General features: G+C 36.3%; 1 protein-coding gene and 1 long non-coding RNA gene across 2 annotated transcripts in view; one reads left to right on the top strand and one right to left on the bottom strand.

Moving 5' to 3' along the window:
- Positions 1-21,563, bottom strand: part of LOC121408202 (A-kinase anchor protein 1, mitochondrial-like) — a 45,232-nt gene continuing 23,669 nt past the window's right edge. Inside the window, exons 3-9 of the mRNA XM_041599585.1 lie at positions 9,184-9,379; positions 8,467-8,563; positions 5,481-5,602; positions 3,694-3,874; positions 2,090-2,305; positions 1,287-1,429; positions 1-748 (exon numbers count right to left, since the gene is read on the bottom strand). Of these exons, the coding sequence (XP_041455519.1) occupies positions 605-748; positions 1,287-1,429; positions 2,090-2,305; positions 3,694-3,874; positions 5,481-5,602; positions 8,467-8,563; positions 9,184-9,379 (1,099 nt within the window). The 3' untranslated portion in view covers positions 1-604. The remainder of the gene's footprint in view (positions 749-1,286; positions 1,430-2,089; positions 2,306-3,693; positions 3,875-5,480; positions 5,603-8,466; positions 8,564-9,183; positions 9,380-21,563) is intronic.
- Positions 18,853-21,061, top strand: LOC121408203. Its single transcript, XR_005969013.1, has 2 exons — positions 18,853-19,245; positions 19,862-21,061. It is a non-coding gene; the product is annotated as an uncharacterized LOC121408203 (long non-coding RNA).

The raw sequence follows: 21,563 nt of genomic DNA, 5'->3' as shown, positions 1-21,563 counted from the left end.
CTTAAGTCATACTTCACTTTTTAAACTGATCAAGTCATGATCCTTTGAGAACATAACATACTGTCAAAAGATATTGGTTGCCATATATCTGAACTGGGTATTCCATCCATCCCCCCAAAATAATCCAAAACACAACTTCACTATCTTTCTCCTATCCTATTCTTTCCAATCCCTCCTCTTATTTTTATCCATTCAATTCCATACATCATCTGACAAAGTTAACTTGGGTTTGATGGACACATTACTGTTTGGGATGAACAGGGTCTTCTGCAGTAGCTGGCACATATTCAAACTTAGTCGAGACCAACGGTGTCAGAGGGGTTAAAAGATCACCTCACTAAGAACGGCATCCAAATCGTTTCATCAAAAGACAATGTCTTCACTGGTGTTTCAATGGGAAGTCATCCATCCTCACACTATCAACGTGCCTGCTATCATCCACCTTCTTCCTGCATTTACAAGCCATTCATTCCATCGCAACTCAAAAATCAAAGAATTCTACAAGAGGGGAGAAAATAATAATCGCGCATTCCTCTCATCCTCGTGTCTCGTATCCTTGCGTTTAGCATTCAAAATGTCATTTTGCCATACCACCCCTCTAATCCTAGCTTGGTCTGACTAATGTCTCCGAGCTATAGAGGGCTCCGTTTGTTACCGAGGCTGCATCCGGGCTGGGTTCTGCTGCCTCTGTGCCTTCGTACCAGGATACAAGACCTTGGTTTACTAGTTGCTTGTTCAGAGACTGCGACTGTGTTGGAATGAGAAATGATCAAGTGTCTCTTTAGAAAGTTTTTAGAAGTGAACATAACTGACATTGTTTGAGCATACTGGGAATAACAGATCAGTTTGTAAATAAGCTTTGGTTCAAATAATCTTTAATTATTCAGAAATCTCTCACAAATGGAAAACAACCCACTATGTAATTTGGAATCATGGCAGCATTCACCCATTGAAGCAGCGCTGACAGCTTTTCTGAAACACCCATAAGACTTATGAATAAATTTCCATTGGCATCTTGAAGAATGCTCTTCCATCTGCATTCCATTTAAACTACTGCATAGTGTAAATCCATTCATTCCAGCCATTGGCTACAGTATGTGCATCATTGTTTTGGAAATAAATAAGTCATGAATATAAATTTCTCTGTGCATTCATGAAAAGCGATTACAGAGGATTTCTGAGAACACATAAAGCATTTATCTTGGAAAAAGTTATAATTTCGCCTAGTTTAATCTTTATCTGTAACAAGAGAGGACAAAGGGGAAAAGGAGATGACATCTACTTACCTTGCCATAGCTGTCGATGAAGAAGATTTCAATGAATGGGATTCCATCGACCGAGTATCCAGTTATGGTTGCTTGCATCATACCAATACTCTGAGCCAGCTGTTCAATGAAGATTCTGCATGATTCGCTGAATTCAGCTTCACCTGCAAACGACAAAGGAGAATGTTAGATATGAAAATACAATACAGTATTTCATGTAAAACATGTAAGGCAGAATCCAAGTTAGTATGGTTGTTTGCGTCAAACTAATACTCTTGAGCTAGCTGCTCAGTGAAGATGCTACTACATGATTCACTGAATTCAGCTTCACCTGTTTTCATTAGAAATAAGACTACATGGGTATTAGACCAAATGTAGTGTAGAGAAAATGGCAATAAGACCTGTCTATCTCAGAAGTATATCAACTGCCTGTAGACCAGGGTCCCGTAACACAAAGGTTAGCGATTAATCAACACTTGAGGGCGGGCTACATTATAAAAGCTCTGCTTTTCAGTTGGCCCTCCCTCCCTTTAAAATATTTATATCTCTATTTGATTTTGTCTTTTAATTATAGAATGTTATCAATTTTTGTGTATACTTTAAATGTGATTATATGTTACTATGTCATAGTTGTAAATATGGAATTGACATTGATAGTGGAAAAAACAATTGAATTGAAATTGAATTGAATTAAATTGATTTTTACACTGATTGTACATTGTAGTCAATGCAATCAGTCGTAGAAAAACGTTCTACGATCATTGCTAAGCTTTGTGTTACGGGTCCCAGGTGGATATAAACCTCAATATTATCCTCATTATTACCAGGAAGAGGTGCAATGTTACTCATGTAGCATTCCGTGGCCTGAAAGGGAAGACTCAGGAAGTCTGATCTGATCTGTCTCAAGGCGTAGGCCTCCACCCTGGCGTAGCCTCCATAGTCCAGGAACCGCACATCAACCTCATCGGTCTCATGGCCGACTTCAACCACCTGGGCTCGGTACCAGCCATCCATTACTGGTGCTGCACAGATTACACCATCTAGAGTGAAGAAAAAAAAGCAGAGTTGAAGGCATATTTATCTTGAAAGATTCAACAACAGTTTGTATTGATAAATTTTGATACGGGGGGGGTTCACTAAGATTTAAGGTCGCACTTAAATGCCGACACATACATGACATGCAATGTACAATCTTATCGATAGATATGCACTAGTGCGCGTCCTCATGACACATCTGACCAATGCGGTCAAGTCTTTCATATCATATGCAACTCGATATTTAAGTGCGACTCTCAAGTCATACTTAAACTTTGTGAAACACCCCCAGGTCCCCTTAACACAAAATTCAGCAGATGACTATAGAGCCTTTCAATGATTGATTTCAATAATTGATTACACTGATTATGTGCAGAAAATGGTACAAAATAATTGTATCATCTTTCTAAGCTTTGTGTAATGCTGACCAGGGTCCCATAACACAACGGTTAGCAATTGATCACATGCTTTATTTACACGACTGATTGTATACTGTAGTCATTGCAATTAATCATAGAAAAAAGTTCTAAGTTCATTGCTAAGCTTTGTGTTACGGGCCCCTTGTCATTAGTTCATGAAACTAAATATTAAAAAAAAGGTTGAAAATTCAGTTGATTATTAGTACATGTGTCTATGAGATTCACTGGCATTTCTGTCACAAGGGGACAATGTTTTTTTTTCTTCAATAACTGCTACCGTTTGATGTATCTTACAGTATCATCGACTCTGCCTCTTTTGCAATATATCTTTTATATTCAATCTGATCCAAAACAGCTGACCCTACCTCATCTAGCTGTCGTGAGTGGCGCCTATTTGTAAAAGTTATATATGAAAGTAAAATCTGGCCATTTTTATACAAAAAATTTGCTCAAAATGAAAAGCAAACAGAATAAAATTTACTGCTTTGTTTCCGTCTCTTGGGTGGATGAAGAAAAACAAAAGGAGATTGGTTTAGAGGGAAGCCATTAATTAGAACCAGAATAAGAACAGCCAGATTAGCAATATGAAAATGCATATCTCAATCGACTGACAAGGCCTCTACTTCAAATTCTGAGAAAATCACTTTTTCATTTAACATAATCTATCAAGAAATAATGCGTCCAAATTCCACCAATCTAACAAATATGAAGCCACGACACCATGCAAAAAGAGAAAAATATCCCATGTAATGGTATACAGCCTCCAATAATTCTGATGCCTTTTCTTTCTTTTTTTGGTCATAATTTAAAGGAACTGACGGGACCTTTTCTTCTTTTATTGTATGCTTGCCAAAACACATACTTCAGATGCAAAGGTCCTTGTCCTGTAAGATGAGGTTCGACACTTGAGCATTTAATTTTCTTAAAGATAGTCAAGTTTTATAAAGTGATTTCTTGCTGTAAAGTTCTCTTACTCTCAATGGGTCTTGGGAGCTGTGGAGTCATGTCAGCTTGCTGGTAGATCTGTGTCATCAGATTATCCTGAACATTCAGACCTTGATATGTCTGATGCATTGGCTGCTGAATAAAGATATGGCCTCCAGAAACAACACTGGAGATTAGGATGTTGTTGGGTGTCTCTTCTGGTAAGTGTAGCTGAAAGAGAAGAACAAACAAAATGTTAAATCACAATTCATGTTGGTCTACCACTGTGTCATCACGTTATCCTGAACCGTAAGACCATGATTTGTCTGGTGCATTGGTTGCCGAGTCCTCCAAAACCACACTGGCAATTAGAATGTTGGTGGGTGTCTCTCAAGGTAAAATGAATGTCATGAATGTTCAAAATTAAAGATATGGCCTCCACAAATTAAACTCATGCCAACACAATCATTTATACCTAGTGAACTTTCTCAATGATCATCGTATGTTGGAACAGTCTACGATTCAAGGTGGCTTCGCTAACATTTTTATTTTTACACTATTTACAGTAACTTTACTATTTCATGGGTTAGGCATTTTAGAGGGCCAAATACAAAGCCATACAGAGGCCGAAAGGAGATCATACAGATGTCATATGCTGCCCGAGCGCTCATTGTACAATGCCCTGTCACTGATAGTAAAATGCCCTTCAATGGTTGTACGATTGCCCCTATGATGTATTTATGAGCTGCTATCTTACCATATTGAAAAGTTTATGTAACTACCGATACAAAATCACAAACCCTACAAATCTGAATGATTACCAACTATATTATCGCCTGCAGATACCAAATATACTTCGGACACAAGTAGGAGCTGTACCCTGTAATATAAAGCAATTGATCATGGGGCTATTTCTATGATTGATCAGGGGCCCGTTGCAGAAAGAGTTGCAATCAATCGCAACTCTAAAAATCATGCGCAAGTCCCGAATGCGCGTTGTTGATTGGTCGAAAATCAAATTGCGCGTGATTTTCAGAGTTGCGATTGATTGCAACTCTTTCTGCAACGGGCCCCTGGACACCGTCTTACAAAGAGTTACGATTGATCAGATCAATCGCAACTATGGACGGCCATCAACGTCGACATCTATTATTCATGTTTATTCAAAATATTTTCTAGCTATGATCTATATTCATGCATTCATCGTTTTCTTGAAAATTCACTGTGCTTCTCTGTGTTTACAAAGAACATTGTGCAAATTACCTGTAGAAAAAAATTATGACTCTGATGGATTTCCATAGAATTACGATTGATTGGATCAATCATAACTCTTAAAGACAGGGCCCCGCATTGATTATTCTGTGTAATCAACCATGCAAATCAGCCCAAAGATCATTCTCCAAACTTTATGTTACAGGTCTCAGGATGCCAAGAATCAGATATAAAGGTCCGAATTCACAAAGGTGGTTTTGAAAACTCACGGATATCGCGTATCGGGCGCGTGTATAAAAATTCCCATGCTGATGCGTGCTTATGTCATAGTACGCCAAAGTGACGCCTGTTACCATGGTTATCTACGCTATTTTATTCATGATTCCACTGTTTGAAGAGTGGACTCATTCAAAACAGTGGACTCATTAATAACATAGCGTGGATAACCACGGCAACAGGCGTCAATTTGGCACACTGTGCAAAAGCGCGCATCAGCATTGGACATTTTTCATCTTACACTGTAAATTAAGCATAATTTATACAGGAAATCTGCATAAACCATGGACTCAACCGTGGGTTTCAAAACCACCTTTGTGAATTCGGGCCATAGAGTTTGCTGGCCAACCTGTGTCATATCCGGTGTCTTGTTCTTCTTCTGTTGCTGTGTATTGGCCCGTCTACTGAGGTCCACGTTGGGAAACTTCTTCTTGATATATGCAAGCGCTCCATCCACCTCCCCTCTCAAGCCTGGAATGACAGAGAGCAATATGGATGAGCGTTCATGAGACAGACTGATACAGACAGACAAAGAGACAGAGAGATGGAGAGAAAGAAAGACTGGTAGAATAAGACAGAAAGAGAAATGGGAAGGGTGAGAGCAAGATGGGGAGGGGGTAGAAACAGAGAGAGGGGAACAGTATGTTGGTGTATGGAAGCTCTCTTCCCCAAAGCTAACATAGAGGGCTTCCTGACTCCCACTCCCTAACCCATTGCCAATCCTCTTCATCTCCAAACCACATTGGCACTGGATTAGGAATTAGGAGTCAGGAGGCCCTCTAGGTTAGCTTTGGGAAAGGGAGCTTCCAAACATCAACGTCCAATCTGGATAAGGGGAACAATAGAATGGAGAGAACTGGAGGGATGGTAGAGAAAACAAATAAGCGAGGGTGAGAAGGAGACGGACAGAAACAGAGGAACAAAGATATTTTCAAAACAGATTAAAAAAAAGAATGGAAGATGTGTAAGAAGAGAGACATGGGCCCCATAATTGGCCTATCAGAATCATTGTTGCATGTGCTTTTCGCTCAGTATACTGACGGAGAACCGACCACAATTGCTCTTTCAAATTAGCAGTTAATTGCTAATCTCTGTGTTAAGGGCCATGGAGAGGAAAATGGAGATACAGATTCAGATAGGGTTGGGTAGATAGAAAGACTGGAAAGTGTATGTTAACAAGAATGCTCTTTCCGTTGAAATTCATCAGGGGCAACCCCTCTGCTAATTGTAAAGGCATTATTCTCCTTACCAAATAATCCCTCTTTCCAAGATAGAAGTCTGTAAACATCTTAAATTTCCACTGTTATTAAAGTTGTTATTTTAATGCCATTCATATTGTAATGAAGATGCACCAATACCCAGGGTACAAAATCCATTTCAAGCATTACCACTGGATTTTATCCCCCCTAGAAATGCTTTAAAGATTTGTAGTCCCAGGTTCGAGAAGCCAGCAATTAGCCCTTTCCTGTGAGGAATATGGAATTAGTGCCACTCAAAGAAGAAAGAGAAAAGCAAGTGAAATCATTATGCAGGGCATGTCTCTTGTTCAGTGCTGAGTTCTCCAATTAAGAAGAGTTCAAGCATGAAGTATGTACACTGATACAATGACTCTAGGTCTTTGGCTCGATATACATTATTTAAAAAGTTAATGGAGGCACACTCATAGAGTATTGTTAGTACTTTTCAAATAATTCAAAAAATACTTTTTGTCATTTAATCAATCTAATTCCTATTAAACAACAATTCACATGAGGTATTCAGTGCCTTTTAAATGCACCTTAGTTGCAACCAAAGTATGGACATTCTCATTTCTTGCCAATAGGAAAGCCAGTGAAAAAAACTTTGAATTCCAGCAATTGAGATTCATTGTTCAGTTAATTCAATTTTTCAATTCTCCCTCTAGGTGCGTGCTATCTACATTGATCAAGGAAAAATTTGTTGATTTCCAAGGAAAATTAGGCCTCTCCTAAAAATTGAACAATGGTGTATTAAAAAATGCAAGAGTTACTGTGACATACAGCTCATACAGAAACATTCAGTATGTGCAGCAGAAAATGACCTTGGCAAGGTTTTACAATGAACCAGCTCAATTTTCCTATATTGGAGTATCACTTATAGTCAAAGAAAGAGGTTGCAGCAAACAATTATTTTGTGAGAAAATCTTTTGAAATCAGGGGTGGTATTCTGTAACTCTGTCATAACTTTTGTCATAAATTTTGTAATTTCTCTCCGAGATATGACACCGCTATGATTGTCACAAATCGGTATTCTGAACATTGTCTTTTCCCTGTCATATCTCTCAAAGTTCCCACCCATCTTTTCGGAAGCGAGCCAATCAAAATCATCGTTAGTTCCCAGTTGGAGCCCTTCTAGCCAATAGGAAAGCCCCGTGGCAGGTAGGGCGTATCCCCCAAACAGTTGCTGGCATCGCGCAACTACGCGTATATTGATGCGCTTAATTAAAAAGAGAGACAGGGAGCTGTGAAGAATTTTAGAGGAGAAGTATAAAAGTAAGGAAAACAGAGAAAAAAGGAGGAATAAATATGTAGGGCCTAACTAATTGTAGCATGAAAAAATAATTTTGAAAATTGTCATGGAAGATGAGTGAAACTAATACCACAATCTAATCTAAATAATATAATTGTTTGCTTGACATTCAGTCGGCAGGGTATCGGGATATTTGGTACTAAAAGATATGACAAAATTTATGACTGCTACCCCCTGTCATAACTCATAACTTTTGTCATATCTTTTGCTTGAATAAAAGGATTACGCGCATTTAAAGCCGCGTATTTTTGCTGCGCGCTAAAGAGAAGAGACAAAATTTATGACAATTTTTGTGACAAAAGTTATGACATCCACCAGAATACCGATTTTGTCATATCTCTGAGATAAGATAAAATATGGAGAAAAGACAATGTTCAGAATACCGCCCCAGGGTATCATAGATCTAGATCTGGTAAACTTAATGTAAACTTATCTTTGTGAAATCACAAAATCTTAGCTGAAAAGTGATTATTCTGATGATCGCTAACACAGAAAAGCATATGTGGGACAGTGTATTAATATTGCTTGGAAAAATACCCAAACATTTGATGGAATTCTGTGCTTATTTTGCTCATTTCTCAGCAATCACACATTTTCTTCCACAGCCATTTGGCACACATTTTTTTTAATTTATACATACAAATACTTGGGTGGTAATTTTATTGGATTCTGTACAAACTCATTTTGAGATCGTTACCTAAACTGGCATTTATCTTTAAATCTGACAAAGAGCGGGTCGCCCAAATTGCTTGAAGGTCAAAGAACAATTTTCAAGCTTTAAAGAATACCTTCTACAACACAGATCTGATGGGTGGTGCTGTACGGGACATTCTTTAGAATGACCTTGGCTCCGGTCTTATCCTTCAGCTCACGAATGTTCTTTCCCTGTAAATAAATACAAGAGATGGGTGTCAAACATGCAATTCAGTAAGTCAACAAAGGAACAAATATCCTACCATCAACTGGGTTCAACAACAGGTAGTGTAAATAGAATGATCTATAAATATTACCATAGGTCATTGAGAGATGTGGTAGTTATAGCAGTCAATGCATCATCACTTTTAAGGCAGAGTTTTCCTTTCACGTTGCCAACACCTGCACGATAATAGCCAAGTGTATTAATTCAAATCATACTGAAATTAGTTAAAAATTAAGATTTTATTTCATCAGAAGGGTCATCGTAGTTGTGTAAAAAAAAAAAAAAAATCCCGCGCAATGATTGACTTAGTAATCAATGGATTCGGAAATAACGAACAATTTTTCATTACTGAATTTCTTTGATTTCATACTGTGCAATACTAATGTACAATATAAAGAAATGTGTTTACAAATTATTTCAAGGTGTTGGAAAATAAAATTTCATTATATTCATTACAGAGATGCAACAGTAGGAACATTAAGAAGTAAGAAGTAACTGTAAGAAGCATTATCATGGCTTCAAATGGACCAATCGCCCCAATTAACTACTGGTAACTACTATTACTGCTATTAATGCTACTACTAACCGATTTTCCGATGAGTCTACCGCAGAGCTTTGAAGGGAATTCAAACTGGTACATGACCGGTCCTTCTTTCATTCCCGGTGCTTGAGAGATAGCCGCAGGGCTAGCACTAGCCCCGGAGTCCCTTGATCCATGGCCACTGTCTATCGATGACCCCTCACTGTTCACCTCAGAGCTAACATCATATCCAGCCGAGTTACTGCAATTATTAACAAAAATATATAACTTTATAAGAATCAATACATTATTTGCCATCTTTCATACATAATTCAAGTAAAATCATTAGATTTTCTTAGTAATATTTTAAATAAACTACATCTACCAGAAATACTGACCAATAAGACTCTGTCAGTGTAGATTTTATTGAAGATATTTCCCAACCTCCACATAGACTAAATTGTATTAAGAGAAGACAATCAAAATGCAACAGCATCAGAATTCTTTTAATAATCTCCCACTAAAAGAGCTGACTAATGAGAATAATCACTGAATATGCAGAATTTGTTCGGTCTCATATCATTCATAAAACTGAACGTAACTACAAACTACAGAAAAGTCTGAATTTGCAACCAGTCAGCATTTTCTTTATTGTACGTTTCAAATGTAGGACAACCTAAATCTTCTTATGTACTCGAAAGAGTGAATTCAATAATTCTGACACTTCTTTGAATACTCAAAATTTTTAACTTCAATAGGCATGCGATGTGAACTTCCAGTCAACCCCTCATAACCCATTGACTATTTTCTTTCTTCAATATTTCAATGGGCTTACAACATCAATCATAGTCAAGGTCTGTTCAGATCTAAAATATAAAAATGAATAAATATGATTCACACCTCACATTGATGTACATGAGAAGTAAAATTGCTACCTACATGTAGTTTTATCATTACTTTCAATTCATTTCCTACAATTTTAAGACGTAATATGGTACCCTCCCTTCAAGATTCTGGACTAGCCATTTATTATTTCTTTAATACATTTACCATATTTTGGCATCATTTAATGACAAACAGGAAAATTAGAAAGGTAACCGATATAGAAAATGTATCATCTTCCAAGATTATCTGTGGTTTAAGGGAAAATTCCATAAGTGATTGATGGATGTTTCACTTTCTAACTGATAAAAAATAAATATCTCAACTTCCTAACCCAACTAGCCTCAAACCCTCAATACTAGCTGTCATGAAATTTTTCTTTGCCTGTAAAAAAAATTGTAAGACCCTAGAAGGAGAACTATATTATTGTTTGATTCTATCTTTCTCTAAATACTGTGATAAGTCAGTGGAAACCTATCCCCACAGACAGCCCTTTCTCTTCTTTAAATCATACTATGCCAGTATGCCTATGACGTTGATAATCATCAAAAGGTTCAAGCCTGAAGGCAAGACCACAGTGGGTTGTAAAAGTTGTTTTATGAATGAGAGCTCACGTAGACCAACAGAAAGTAGGGCATGACAGCACAAGCCTAGGTTATTAATTAAACTGAAATAGAAGCCGGATATTCATGTTCACATACAAATAAACAGCTCTAGATAAAGCACACTGAAGATATTGCCACTTTACCCACCATTAAGACTAATTGACGAAACGGCTATTTAACCAAATTATTTGGGGCAAAACAGCATTAGACGACATAGTCATTAGACGAAACGGCATCAGACGTAGTGGACATAAACCCTATTATCTTCCTATGCAAATAGAATGGACATTATAAATGCCCAAAATGTAATTGCTGAGCTGTACAGGTTTTCAATTTCCTTTATCAAAATATAATGCACCTTTTGCACCTCCAAAGTTCTATATACCCCAATTAAGAAAGCACAATCATGTTAGATTTCAAAGGGAGAGAGGAAAGGCATAGGTCTAACAGTGCAATCAAATGTTTCCACTAACACTCAACAGTGGCAACTGTGGGATAAATGAAAAAAAGAATTGAAGATGGCACAACTTGAAGAAAGTTCAAATTAAATTAAAGGTCACAAAAGTCAAACAGAGTTGAAGTAAACATGAACTGTTGTTAAACCATCATAAAATTCGCCCTTATCTACTGTATATTATTTTCTCTCTTTAGCATTTAGGTGTATTAAAGCCCATTTCAGATTCAGGCTCAACTGTAAACACCTCACATAATGCACAGTCCATAGTGATATCTTAATGGGTCTAAAACTTGACATGATGAATGTAATATTGATGTGGTGATTGTAATCATTGTTTTTATTGGAACAAGATCATCATCCCCACCAAAGGGCTGTCCTAAAATCACCACAAACCAAATAGTGCATTGATCGTTAGTGCCGCTATCCAATGACCCAATTACTTCCCACGCGACCGTCTCTACGACATCACCTCTGCTGGCAGTAGGAGAAGGGGGCAACATAACTGACATTAGCAAAACGCGGCATGACCCCACGTATATGCTTGTGCACTAAATAGTTTCCTCTCGAGATAGAGGGGAGATACAGTTGTAGTAAGAGCAGCCATGTGCGATTCTACCTGGGGTCTGTCTGCCTTGAATGACTAGTCTTGTGAAGCAGACTCAATATTGCACTAATTATTCCCTTTACTTGAACCTCTGGTTTTACCAAAAAAAAATCAAACTGAAATGATAGGTCTGGCAATCTCATGATTAAGCTGAATATTCATTATAATCTTAATTTTATGTATGTACGCATTAGAGGGCAAAGACTAATGTCAGAATGAGAGCTTAACTGATGCAGCAAAAGTTCCTTCCACAAGAAACAAACTGACAATATTTGTGAATTCAAATTGAATTTAAAAATGAGGAATACTTTCAAAACTATTGAGAGTTGGTGTGCATTCAAGGCTTTCATGACAGTGTACATGAATCTTTTGTTTTTTAAAAAGGTCTGTAGATGTAAACTAAATACTCCACTTCAACTTGGCAGTCCAACATTCAAACTGATGTAGTGGGGTGGTCATGAGATGATACATTGAGCCATTGGATATAATTAATAGGCTACATGTACATGTATACCATGACTGTGATTTGAACAGCACCTCAACCAGTCGATAGTAGTATTCATTCAGAGTACCATAAATAAAACCATGCAGAAGAGCTTCCTGCAATTATCCATCACTATTTGTTATATTTTGCATGCAAATACTGCTTTGGCAAGCTTTCTAATAAACCCCTTGAACTATATCATATCAGCCCTACTGTATAGGCCTACTGACAAAAAATTGTAATAAATGCATAAATCAGAGGAAAATTAATGTAATCTTCTAAGTGTCATAGTTTCTACCTCCGTTTATTTCATACATGTATGTTTACATATTTTCCATTCTGAAAGAAAATTAAAAATTGATTTGGCTTTTTCCTTTCTTTTTTTTTTTTTTTAGAGAGAGAGAGAGGGTGGGTGGTGAACTGCCCTCTGAGCCCCGTGTATTTACCATTTGTCATTGGTTTACTGTGTTGGATATCGCTTTTGATGATTTTTGTATACTGTACTAATCTGCGCTGCTCGATTTTCACTGTGGGGGCCTTAATGTATCAATTACAAAATAAGAACTCAAGTGCATGATGAGGCAATATGGTGAAATTTGATCCCATCTTTGTAAGAGGGATTAGTCTGGTCTGAAATTGAAGACTACAGCTTTTCATCTGATCTGGTTGAATAAACAAAACACTAGTAGTGAAGAAAACAGGCATCTCAGCTTGCAGAAAGATGGGGACAGTCTCAAGACAGAATATATCAATCCAGACTTGGCATGAGACTATCGTTAAAAAGTCTCATAATGAAATCAAACATAGACATATTACCATGCTTCTAGTTTTATACAGGCCTACATGTATTATTTTTGTTGAAAATTCATATTATCTAGGAAGTGTTCTATTATGCAAATATTGACTGCTTTACTAAGGGGAATCATTAAAATTTTCAAAAATTTCCCAAGAGTCAGCTTCAGAATGAAATCATTATCAAGTTATTAGTTTTGTCACTAGCAAATTGCAGAAACTTTTTCACTCTAAAATTTACCACTCATAAAAATGAAGATCATTATTAATGGATTTACCATACAGTGTAGATCTCTAGAAATAATCAGATATTTCCATTTTTATGATTCATGTCATGTTAAACTATACCATCCATAACATAATTCTGCTATTTTTACCCTGCTTTTCTGATCAGGTCAAATCCCTGGCCATCACGCAGCTGTTAGTGTGCAGCCCATCTATTACACTATTCATATTATTTTGATATAACAGAATAATACAAAACTTGTATAAGTGTAAAAATATACAGGTGGGTAGAAATATGGCTTCTTGTTTAGCAGGACCCTCATGCATTTACAGGGCTGAATTTATCGCATTGAGCTCCAAATCTACTCTTTCCCTTTAAACAATTTTAATCAATTATACAGATAACTTTTTTGTTATTATTTGGAAGGTTAATTCATTCCAATTCCTCATAAACTCAGTGGAGCCCCTCACATCCCCTACATCTTGGGCATTCTCCCATTAATCCATAGTTTAAAGTCAGGATTCCATTGAGTCATGCTAATAGTCAGGGCTCCACACTAACCCTTTTTTTCTACTGGTCCAACGGTACCTGTTCATGTCGGACCAGTAGATACCCAATTTTTCCATTTTTGGCTGGTCCGAACTTAAATTTACTGGTCCTATTTAAATAAAGAAAACCATAAAAAAGACTGAGTTTATTTTGCTGTTATTTATTGCTTTTAGTACACACACGCAACATTATTCATGAGAGCCATTTTATAATTTACAAAAGTGGAGTAAATATAATTTGTATCAGCTTGATATACTTTTTACTGGTCATATCGGAAAAGTGAATCTGGGTATTTCTGAGAAGTTACTGGCCTGATAGCAATTTTTACTACTCTAGGTTCGTCGGACCAGTGCCAGTGTCGCACGCTGTAATAGTACAGACCTTAATGAAAAAAAACCTTCAGGGACTTGAGGATAGTCTAGGCAGCCCAACTGAGGAGGAGGAGTAAGCTACGCTGAAGTTCAGAGATGCCCTTTTCTAGACAGCATGCCCTTTAACCATAGTCAGCTATGCAAGGAGGCGATATGCTGTTTAAGGCCGTCAGGTGAAGCCCTCGCGTGGATGGGTTTAGCGCAAAGGGTGTCTCCTCCGCTATTCACAGGAGATGTACATCTACACATGTAGGCAGAGTCGAGATGCAGATGTACACATGTATATGCATGGAACGTTGATAATACACCTGTATATGTATATGTGCATATGAATGTTCACTGAAGACATGAAGTGTTAAGTCGCTGAAAAAGCTCATGAAAAAAATAAAACCTAAAGAACCACACGTTGCTTAACACATACTTATCTTTTGTGAAAAAGTGATAAAAAGAAATGTATTTTGTGATATTGAAAAATTAAGTTCAAAATTGAATAATAGATATTCAGTGTTATAATATGTGAAAAGTACATTCATGTTGAATATGAGAGCAGTCAACAATCATTCGAAAATCCTTTGTATTCAAATTATCAAAAAGCTTAGATTCTAGCATCTAATACAAAATTACAACTATTGCAATGAAAGTAAACCCTGTTTCTGAATCAATATGATGGTAGACAGGATATTGACAGTTAAATGAATAATATTCCTTTCTAAACAGAAGATGAATAGCAGATCTATCTCGCAAGCCACTTCATTCCCCAGTAATAATGCAACCGTCATCTAATAGACATCTCATTAACCTCACTTGTCAATAGCATTTAAATGCCTCTTCATGAGCATTGATTTGCGCTTTTATTAAGGGACAGTTCAGGAACAGATGTTGATATTTGGGTTGTGATATTTCAGTTTAAATGGATATCTCCACAAAATGTCTCATAAAATACATGCATGTAGTTCATTCAAATTTGAATTTTAAGCAACATATACAAATGAAATACAATATAAAGTATCAATAACCAATCCTAATATATACTTGAATGCTAGTTTGGAAGTAGCCCCACATCACAATAAATTTTACAGGTATATCCTGAAATAGCAAATAATTGTGAAGTTTTCAGCATTGCTTTCATATTCGATATGATGCCCCTCATGATCAAGAAGTTTGCATTTTGCCAGACATAGCAACGTATTGTGTGCAGACACACACACACTAGATCCTGAATATTATATTTAATTATACCTCATCACTGCAGCCCTCTTCTTTTCCTCATCTTACCATCCCTTCTGTTTCTCCTCTTTTCTCCCCTTCCCCTCCCTACTAATCCTTTCACCTCCCTGTACGTTCCCAACCCCTACTCCCATCACTACCCCTTCCTTCTCTTTATCTACCCCTCATCTCCCTCCCTCCTCACTCTCATTCCATCTCCCTCTATCCTTCACACCTTCCCTTAATACCTTTCCCCACCCCTCCCCTACATCACCTACCCCACATCTCCTTCCCTCCCTCCTCTACAATATTCCACCTCCCTCTATCCTCCATACCTTCCCCTACCTCACCCCACCCATACCCCCTCCCATGCATCATCTACCACTCATCCTACCCTACCTCCCCTGAAACACTCTCTACTGCAGTTCTCTTTGTTCTAAACTTAAAAATCACAGTTTCCCACCCATAAAGCAAAACACCAAAATTACTCCAGGACTTCTCACTCTTCACCATGAAATACTGTATTGTATGTCCATTCCTCATCTTTGTCTGAACACTAGGTCAGTACCAAGGAGAGGGACGTATCAGGTATCAGAATAGAATGTGATCTCTTGGACTTGGCCCCTATCACCTCAGGTCCCCTCACTATCCTATCCTGAATACAACACTAATTGCCCTACACTGCATCGCTACAATGTGAGGCTGCCGGCGACACATGAGCACATTTTCCACCTCGTGCATGGCTAATATGATTAGCAGGTAGGCTACAAGCACACCTGCGTATTAAAAGAGCATGAGCTGCATACAACACCTTAAAGCAGTTTTCGGATGTGAAGTTCAAACCACGGTCATGTTCAAGTGACTTTGGTCATGAAAATCAATGTCTTTTGAAACAAAAACAACAAACACTGAAAAAGGTGCAACTGAGAGGCTATTTCTTCAGAGCCACTGACTAGTATTATTTAAAAATATTGTGAATAACAGAGATCATGATGATTTTACAACAGGCCTCCTTTCGGTTTGGACATTGCATATTAAATTCAAACTTGATCTTTTCATGTTTCCTGGGTCATGTGGCCTTTGATTTAAATGAAGGAAAATCAGTGTTGATGAAAAATCACTTGAACACTAATCTGAATGGAGTGACCATGTTTTGTGCTTGGTTTGATATTCTACCTTTGAAAAATTGATCGAAAGCACCTACATACATATGGACAAACATGAATGGTGTGAAGATAGGTGTTTGATGAATTAAAGTCCCTAGAATCTAGAATAAAATATGATTGATGATTTTATTCGATCAGAGCACCTGCTCAATTTCAAAATCATTCATGTTTACAATCAAATGAGTCATCATGGTTTGATTATAAATGCTCATACACTGTATACCCCGTTATTTTATAATACATCCTTCTTGTGAGATGTGTGATATACATGTACTGTTGAATCTATTGGTGAGGCCAGTTAATTCGGGTTGATTTGTAAACCCTTTTGTATATATTTTAATAATCAATCAACAGCAAAAAAGAAAATCCTTAATTCATTACCAATAACTGCATTCCTACACTAAGGGGTGTGAGTAAAGAAAATGAATTTGATCATATGGCATGTGTAGTTCAAACACCAAATTAAACTTGTTTGTAAAATGTCCACCCCTGAAACGTTACAATTGTACATGTACGAGTAAATTTGTTTGTAGAACCTTTTTCAGGGAAAACCCTAATTCAATGTAAATACATGTAGTCTGCACTTAAATGTACATGTAACTACCATCTATTAAAATGTGGACTTTATAATTTGTAAACAGGTGAATAAAATCATTTGGAATCTAGGGTGATGATAACAGAGGCAGTCTAGACATAATTTAGGATACCATCTGTGCTTAGCCACAAACATACCACAAAATTAACCACATAAATAAATTACATGTATAATCACGGATAGTGATTCTAGGTAATTTACTTCGCAACTAATATTGTTGCTCTCTTATCAATAGTTCAATCAATTACAAATACTGACCTTAGATATCATTACAAATTAGCGGGAGAGATGGTTGGGTAGAATGAATACAGGGGAATAACAAGTGAACGGAAAACGGAAATGTGAGATAGTAGAAAAGACTAAGAAATTGAGTAGAGAAAGAAAGATAGAGAAAAGGAAGGTAAAACGGAAGGATGAGTCACAGAGATGAACAGAGAGAGAAAAAGTGGAGAAGAGAGGGGGAGATTGTGAGAGGCTAGAAGAGAGGGGGGAGGGGAGCTGAGTGCATTGCCTAAATTCTTCTCAATTATCTTCCAGTCTTCACAATCACATTCCAGTGTCTGCCAAACCTGTTTTGAATGACAAAGTCATGGTACTGAGTTCAAGAACATTACTAGAGGTTGCCTTTCTTCAATAGCTCTGTGGTTAAGTCCCATATATATATATGGGTCATTCCATGGGGTTGGGGCAAAAATTGTGACATCAGGGTCAAAAAATAGAAATGTAATAAATGAAATGTTTTATTTCTTATATGTTTCATGGGACAATCCTTCAACTAAATCCACTTACAGGCATTTCATACCACCCTGCATATTGGAGTAAACTGAGAAATAAGATTTGACAAAATACCACCGTTACATGGACATCATTTATCATCCTTACTAAGACTATGCTCTCCCACTGTCAAAATAAAGGGGTTGATCTCCATTACTCTTGATAAATATTTTGCTAACAACATTGTTAGTCACTTTATTCCACACTTTCCAACATGGCATATATATTTTGAAAGATTTAGCATCAATAAATGGAACTTGATGCTCTGTGTGTATACCAGTGCCATGTTCTGTGTCGTTCTTTTTTCTCACCAGTCTAGAAAATTGAATTTTTGATGGCATGTAGAATTAAATAGTTGAGAGAAGTCATGCCTCAACAGAATGGAATATTCTCTTTGGAAAAACTAAACTACTCTTTCTGGCCTAACCTCCTATTTTTGGTGTTACCACCGTTACATGGACATCATGTCTCAGTAACAGAGGTATACTTAGAAGCAATGTTAAGTTAATGTCCATCAATGGCCATTACACACCAAATTCCACTTCATGCCTTAAAATATTTGCACAATATCAATTCATTACACTAAAGAAAAACATTTTGCATGTCAAATTCTTTGCAAATAAAAGCAAATTAAATTAGAGTTTAAACAAGGAAAAATGTACAAAATTATTGACAAATTATATTTAAAATCATACTACGATAATCCTCAAGTTTCCACTTCCATCTACCTCTGGAAACATTTATGTTTCTGCCTAAAGGGAAAAAAACGAAACAGTATTATCTTATGATCTCCAATTCTTTTTACTTTAAAATAACTCCTTCAAGATTCTACTTTCAAATGTACATACCACCGTTACATGGACATCATGTCTCAGTAACAGAGGTATACTTTGAAGCATTGCTAAGTTAAGGTCCATTAATGGCCATTAAACACCAAATTCCACTTCATGCCTTAGAATATTTGCACAAGATCAATTGATTATACTAAAAAAAACATTTTTCATGTCTTATTCTTTGCAAATAAAAGCAATTTAAATTAGAGTTTAAACAAGGAAAAATGTACAAAATTCTTGATAAATTTATATTTAAAATAATACTACGGTAATCCTCAAGGTTCCACTTCCGTCTATCTCTGGAAACAAATGTGTCTGTCTAAAGGGGAAAAAAACAAGAGTGCTAGCTTACATGTATGATCTCCAAATCTTTATTACTTTAAAATATCTCCTTCACGATATTACTCTCAAATGTACATACCTCCGTTACATGGACATCATGTCCTTGTAATGATCATATTGAATAGTATTACATGTACTTGCCATTCTTTTAGTATCAACACACTAATGCGAGTTAACTCATCTTACTCAAGTGTAGAAATACAACATCTACAGGCAAGCTTCTAAAATGCATCAATGAACAGGTAAAATGTATTTTTTTATTCATATATGTACAGTACACGATTATAATTTTGATACCTTTGATACAATACTCGGGTGAAAAAGATGTAGGGAAAAGGTACTACATGTAGTTTAGTTCCTCTAAGCTACATGTATGGTTTTTCAAGACAAAACAAGACAAAGTTGGCATGCAATTCATGGACAATGCATTAATACATGTACCTTACACATATAACTTGTTCAATTTGTTTACTCTAACTTATTTTACCTCAGTTACATGGTAATGTAGTTCTAAATAACATTAAGTAAAATATAATCATGTCATCGCTGGAATAAATGCATTGGATAAAACATTAAGTTCCAGCATGCCAAAAGGACAATTGTAAAGTACTTAGTGGACAAATTGAATATAAAAAACTTACTGTTGTTTGAACATAGAGTTGTGAACAAGTAAAATGTACTATTTCTACTAAGCTATTCTAATAAATGTTCAAGAATAACACTGCAAACTACAATCTTTTCCTTTGGTTAAAAACTCTATGGTAAACTTCTTACTGGCAAATGCAAAAAAAAAATTATTACACTGTACACTAAACCTGACAATAAGAAATAACTTGCAATATTTCTCTCTGCATTCAGGTTACAAGTTTATGAACTTCAAGAAGATCGGTGACCCAATGACAACTGTGTCAGTTGGGAGTTTGGAAGAGGACTCTGTCAATGTCACAAAATAGATAGAGGTAGAATTGTGCTTCGCCATCAGGCCAGGAGTACAGGTCAACGGATTGACACTTCATGTACTGAAGATATACATTTTTACCTTCAACAGAGGCTACCTGTAGTTATTTGAGAAAAATATTATTTGGAAGTTTGACTATTTTTTACACAATTCAAATTATTACATTTTAATCAACAAAACTTGCTGGATTGTTTCCACGATATTATTATATGAAATCACTTACCCATGTACATGTCTTGACATTTTCTCATTAAAGTAAGGGGGTGGATTACTAGGGCAATGACAAGGAATCTGATCTGTTCTTGCAAAATACACCCTCACTTTGTATTTTTTTTCATAGCAATTAGAATTCATCATTTCCTAGTTCATAAATTAAATATAAAGTTATGTTTTATACAAGGTTTTTGTATTTGCTTTCTTGTGGTCTACTTTGTTTTCACAATACAATTACTTGCCCATTACCGATACCTTTTCATAAATTATCTATTTCGTTTCTCAATGGATGAATTTAATCTAATTTTATTCTGCATTATAATCAAGGGTGGTTATCTCGACAATTCCATTTAGTTTTGTATGACCATCCTATTTAATTTTCATGTACGAAGTTTAATTGTTCAAGCAATTACATAATATATTTATGTTTTATTGGAATTAAATGAATTAATGGAATTCAAATCTGCAATTTACCTTCTGATACAGCAAATAAACTCTTGTGAAACAAACTCGATTGTGTCACTTTTTCTTTTCTTCGCTTGTACATGTTTTTAAAATGTCGTTATATTGCAATAAAAATAATCACATTGAAAACAATCACAAAGGCTTTTGCTTTCTGATAAAACAAATACCCACCCCCTCTCCTGACAATTGAATAAATATAAATTAAAATACGATTGAAAAAGTCCTTAACAACTGAATATATAGAAATAAAAAAAAAAATTGAAAAAACGGAGAAAGAAATGAGGGAAAAAGAATAAGTGCTGAAAGTATACCAACATTCAACAAGATGAAGTTTTGGGAAGGTTAAGCCTACAGCTAAGAATTACTAGTAATTGAATTATTCCCATGCTTCATCATACACAAAGCCCATCTATGTGTAGGGGGGGGGTGGTAACAGAAAAATTATTTTGCCCCTCCCCCTCCTTTCGGGCTGGGATCAGCTGACGAGCAAAAAAAAAATTTTTTTTTTTTTTTTTGGGGGGGGGGGTCTGCCTCCCCCGTGGCGCCGCCACTGGTTCTAAGTTCTCATTTTTTTTTGCAAATTCAAAATTAATCATCAGGTCTTTGATACCCATATTACCTAGAATCAGTAGGAGCCAATTTAAACAAGGAGAAATTTTGTACCAAATTTGAGATGTCACCGTCATGATCATCAGTGAAAGAGCTGTTTCTGAGTATCCATTGGCCTATTGAATCAACATATTTTTGTGTAAAAAAAAATCAACTAAATTACGATTGAATCATGTCAGCTACCATTCAAAATATGTTTGCACGGAATTACAGTAATAAAAGCATTATTTTCTTTGGAACCATTCAGCAAATCTGGAACAAACACGGCAATGTCTCAATCACATATTTCACTTACACGAGAAGCTACACGTGGGA

Source organism: Lytechinus variegatus, chromosome 2 (genome assembly GCF_018143015.1).
Source record: "Lytechinus variegatus isolate NC3 chromosome 2, Lvar_3.0, whole genome shotgun sequence".
Taxonomy (NCBI): Eukaryota; Metazoa; Echinodermata; class Echinoidea; order Temnopleuroida; family Toxopneustidae; genus Lytechinus; species Lytechinus variegatus.
The sequence above is the reverse complement of the archived record's forward strand: the minus strand, read 5'-3'. Positions and strand labels throughout refer to the sequence as shown.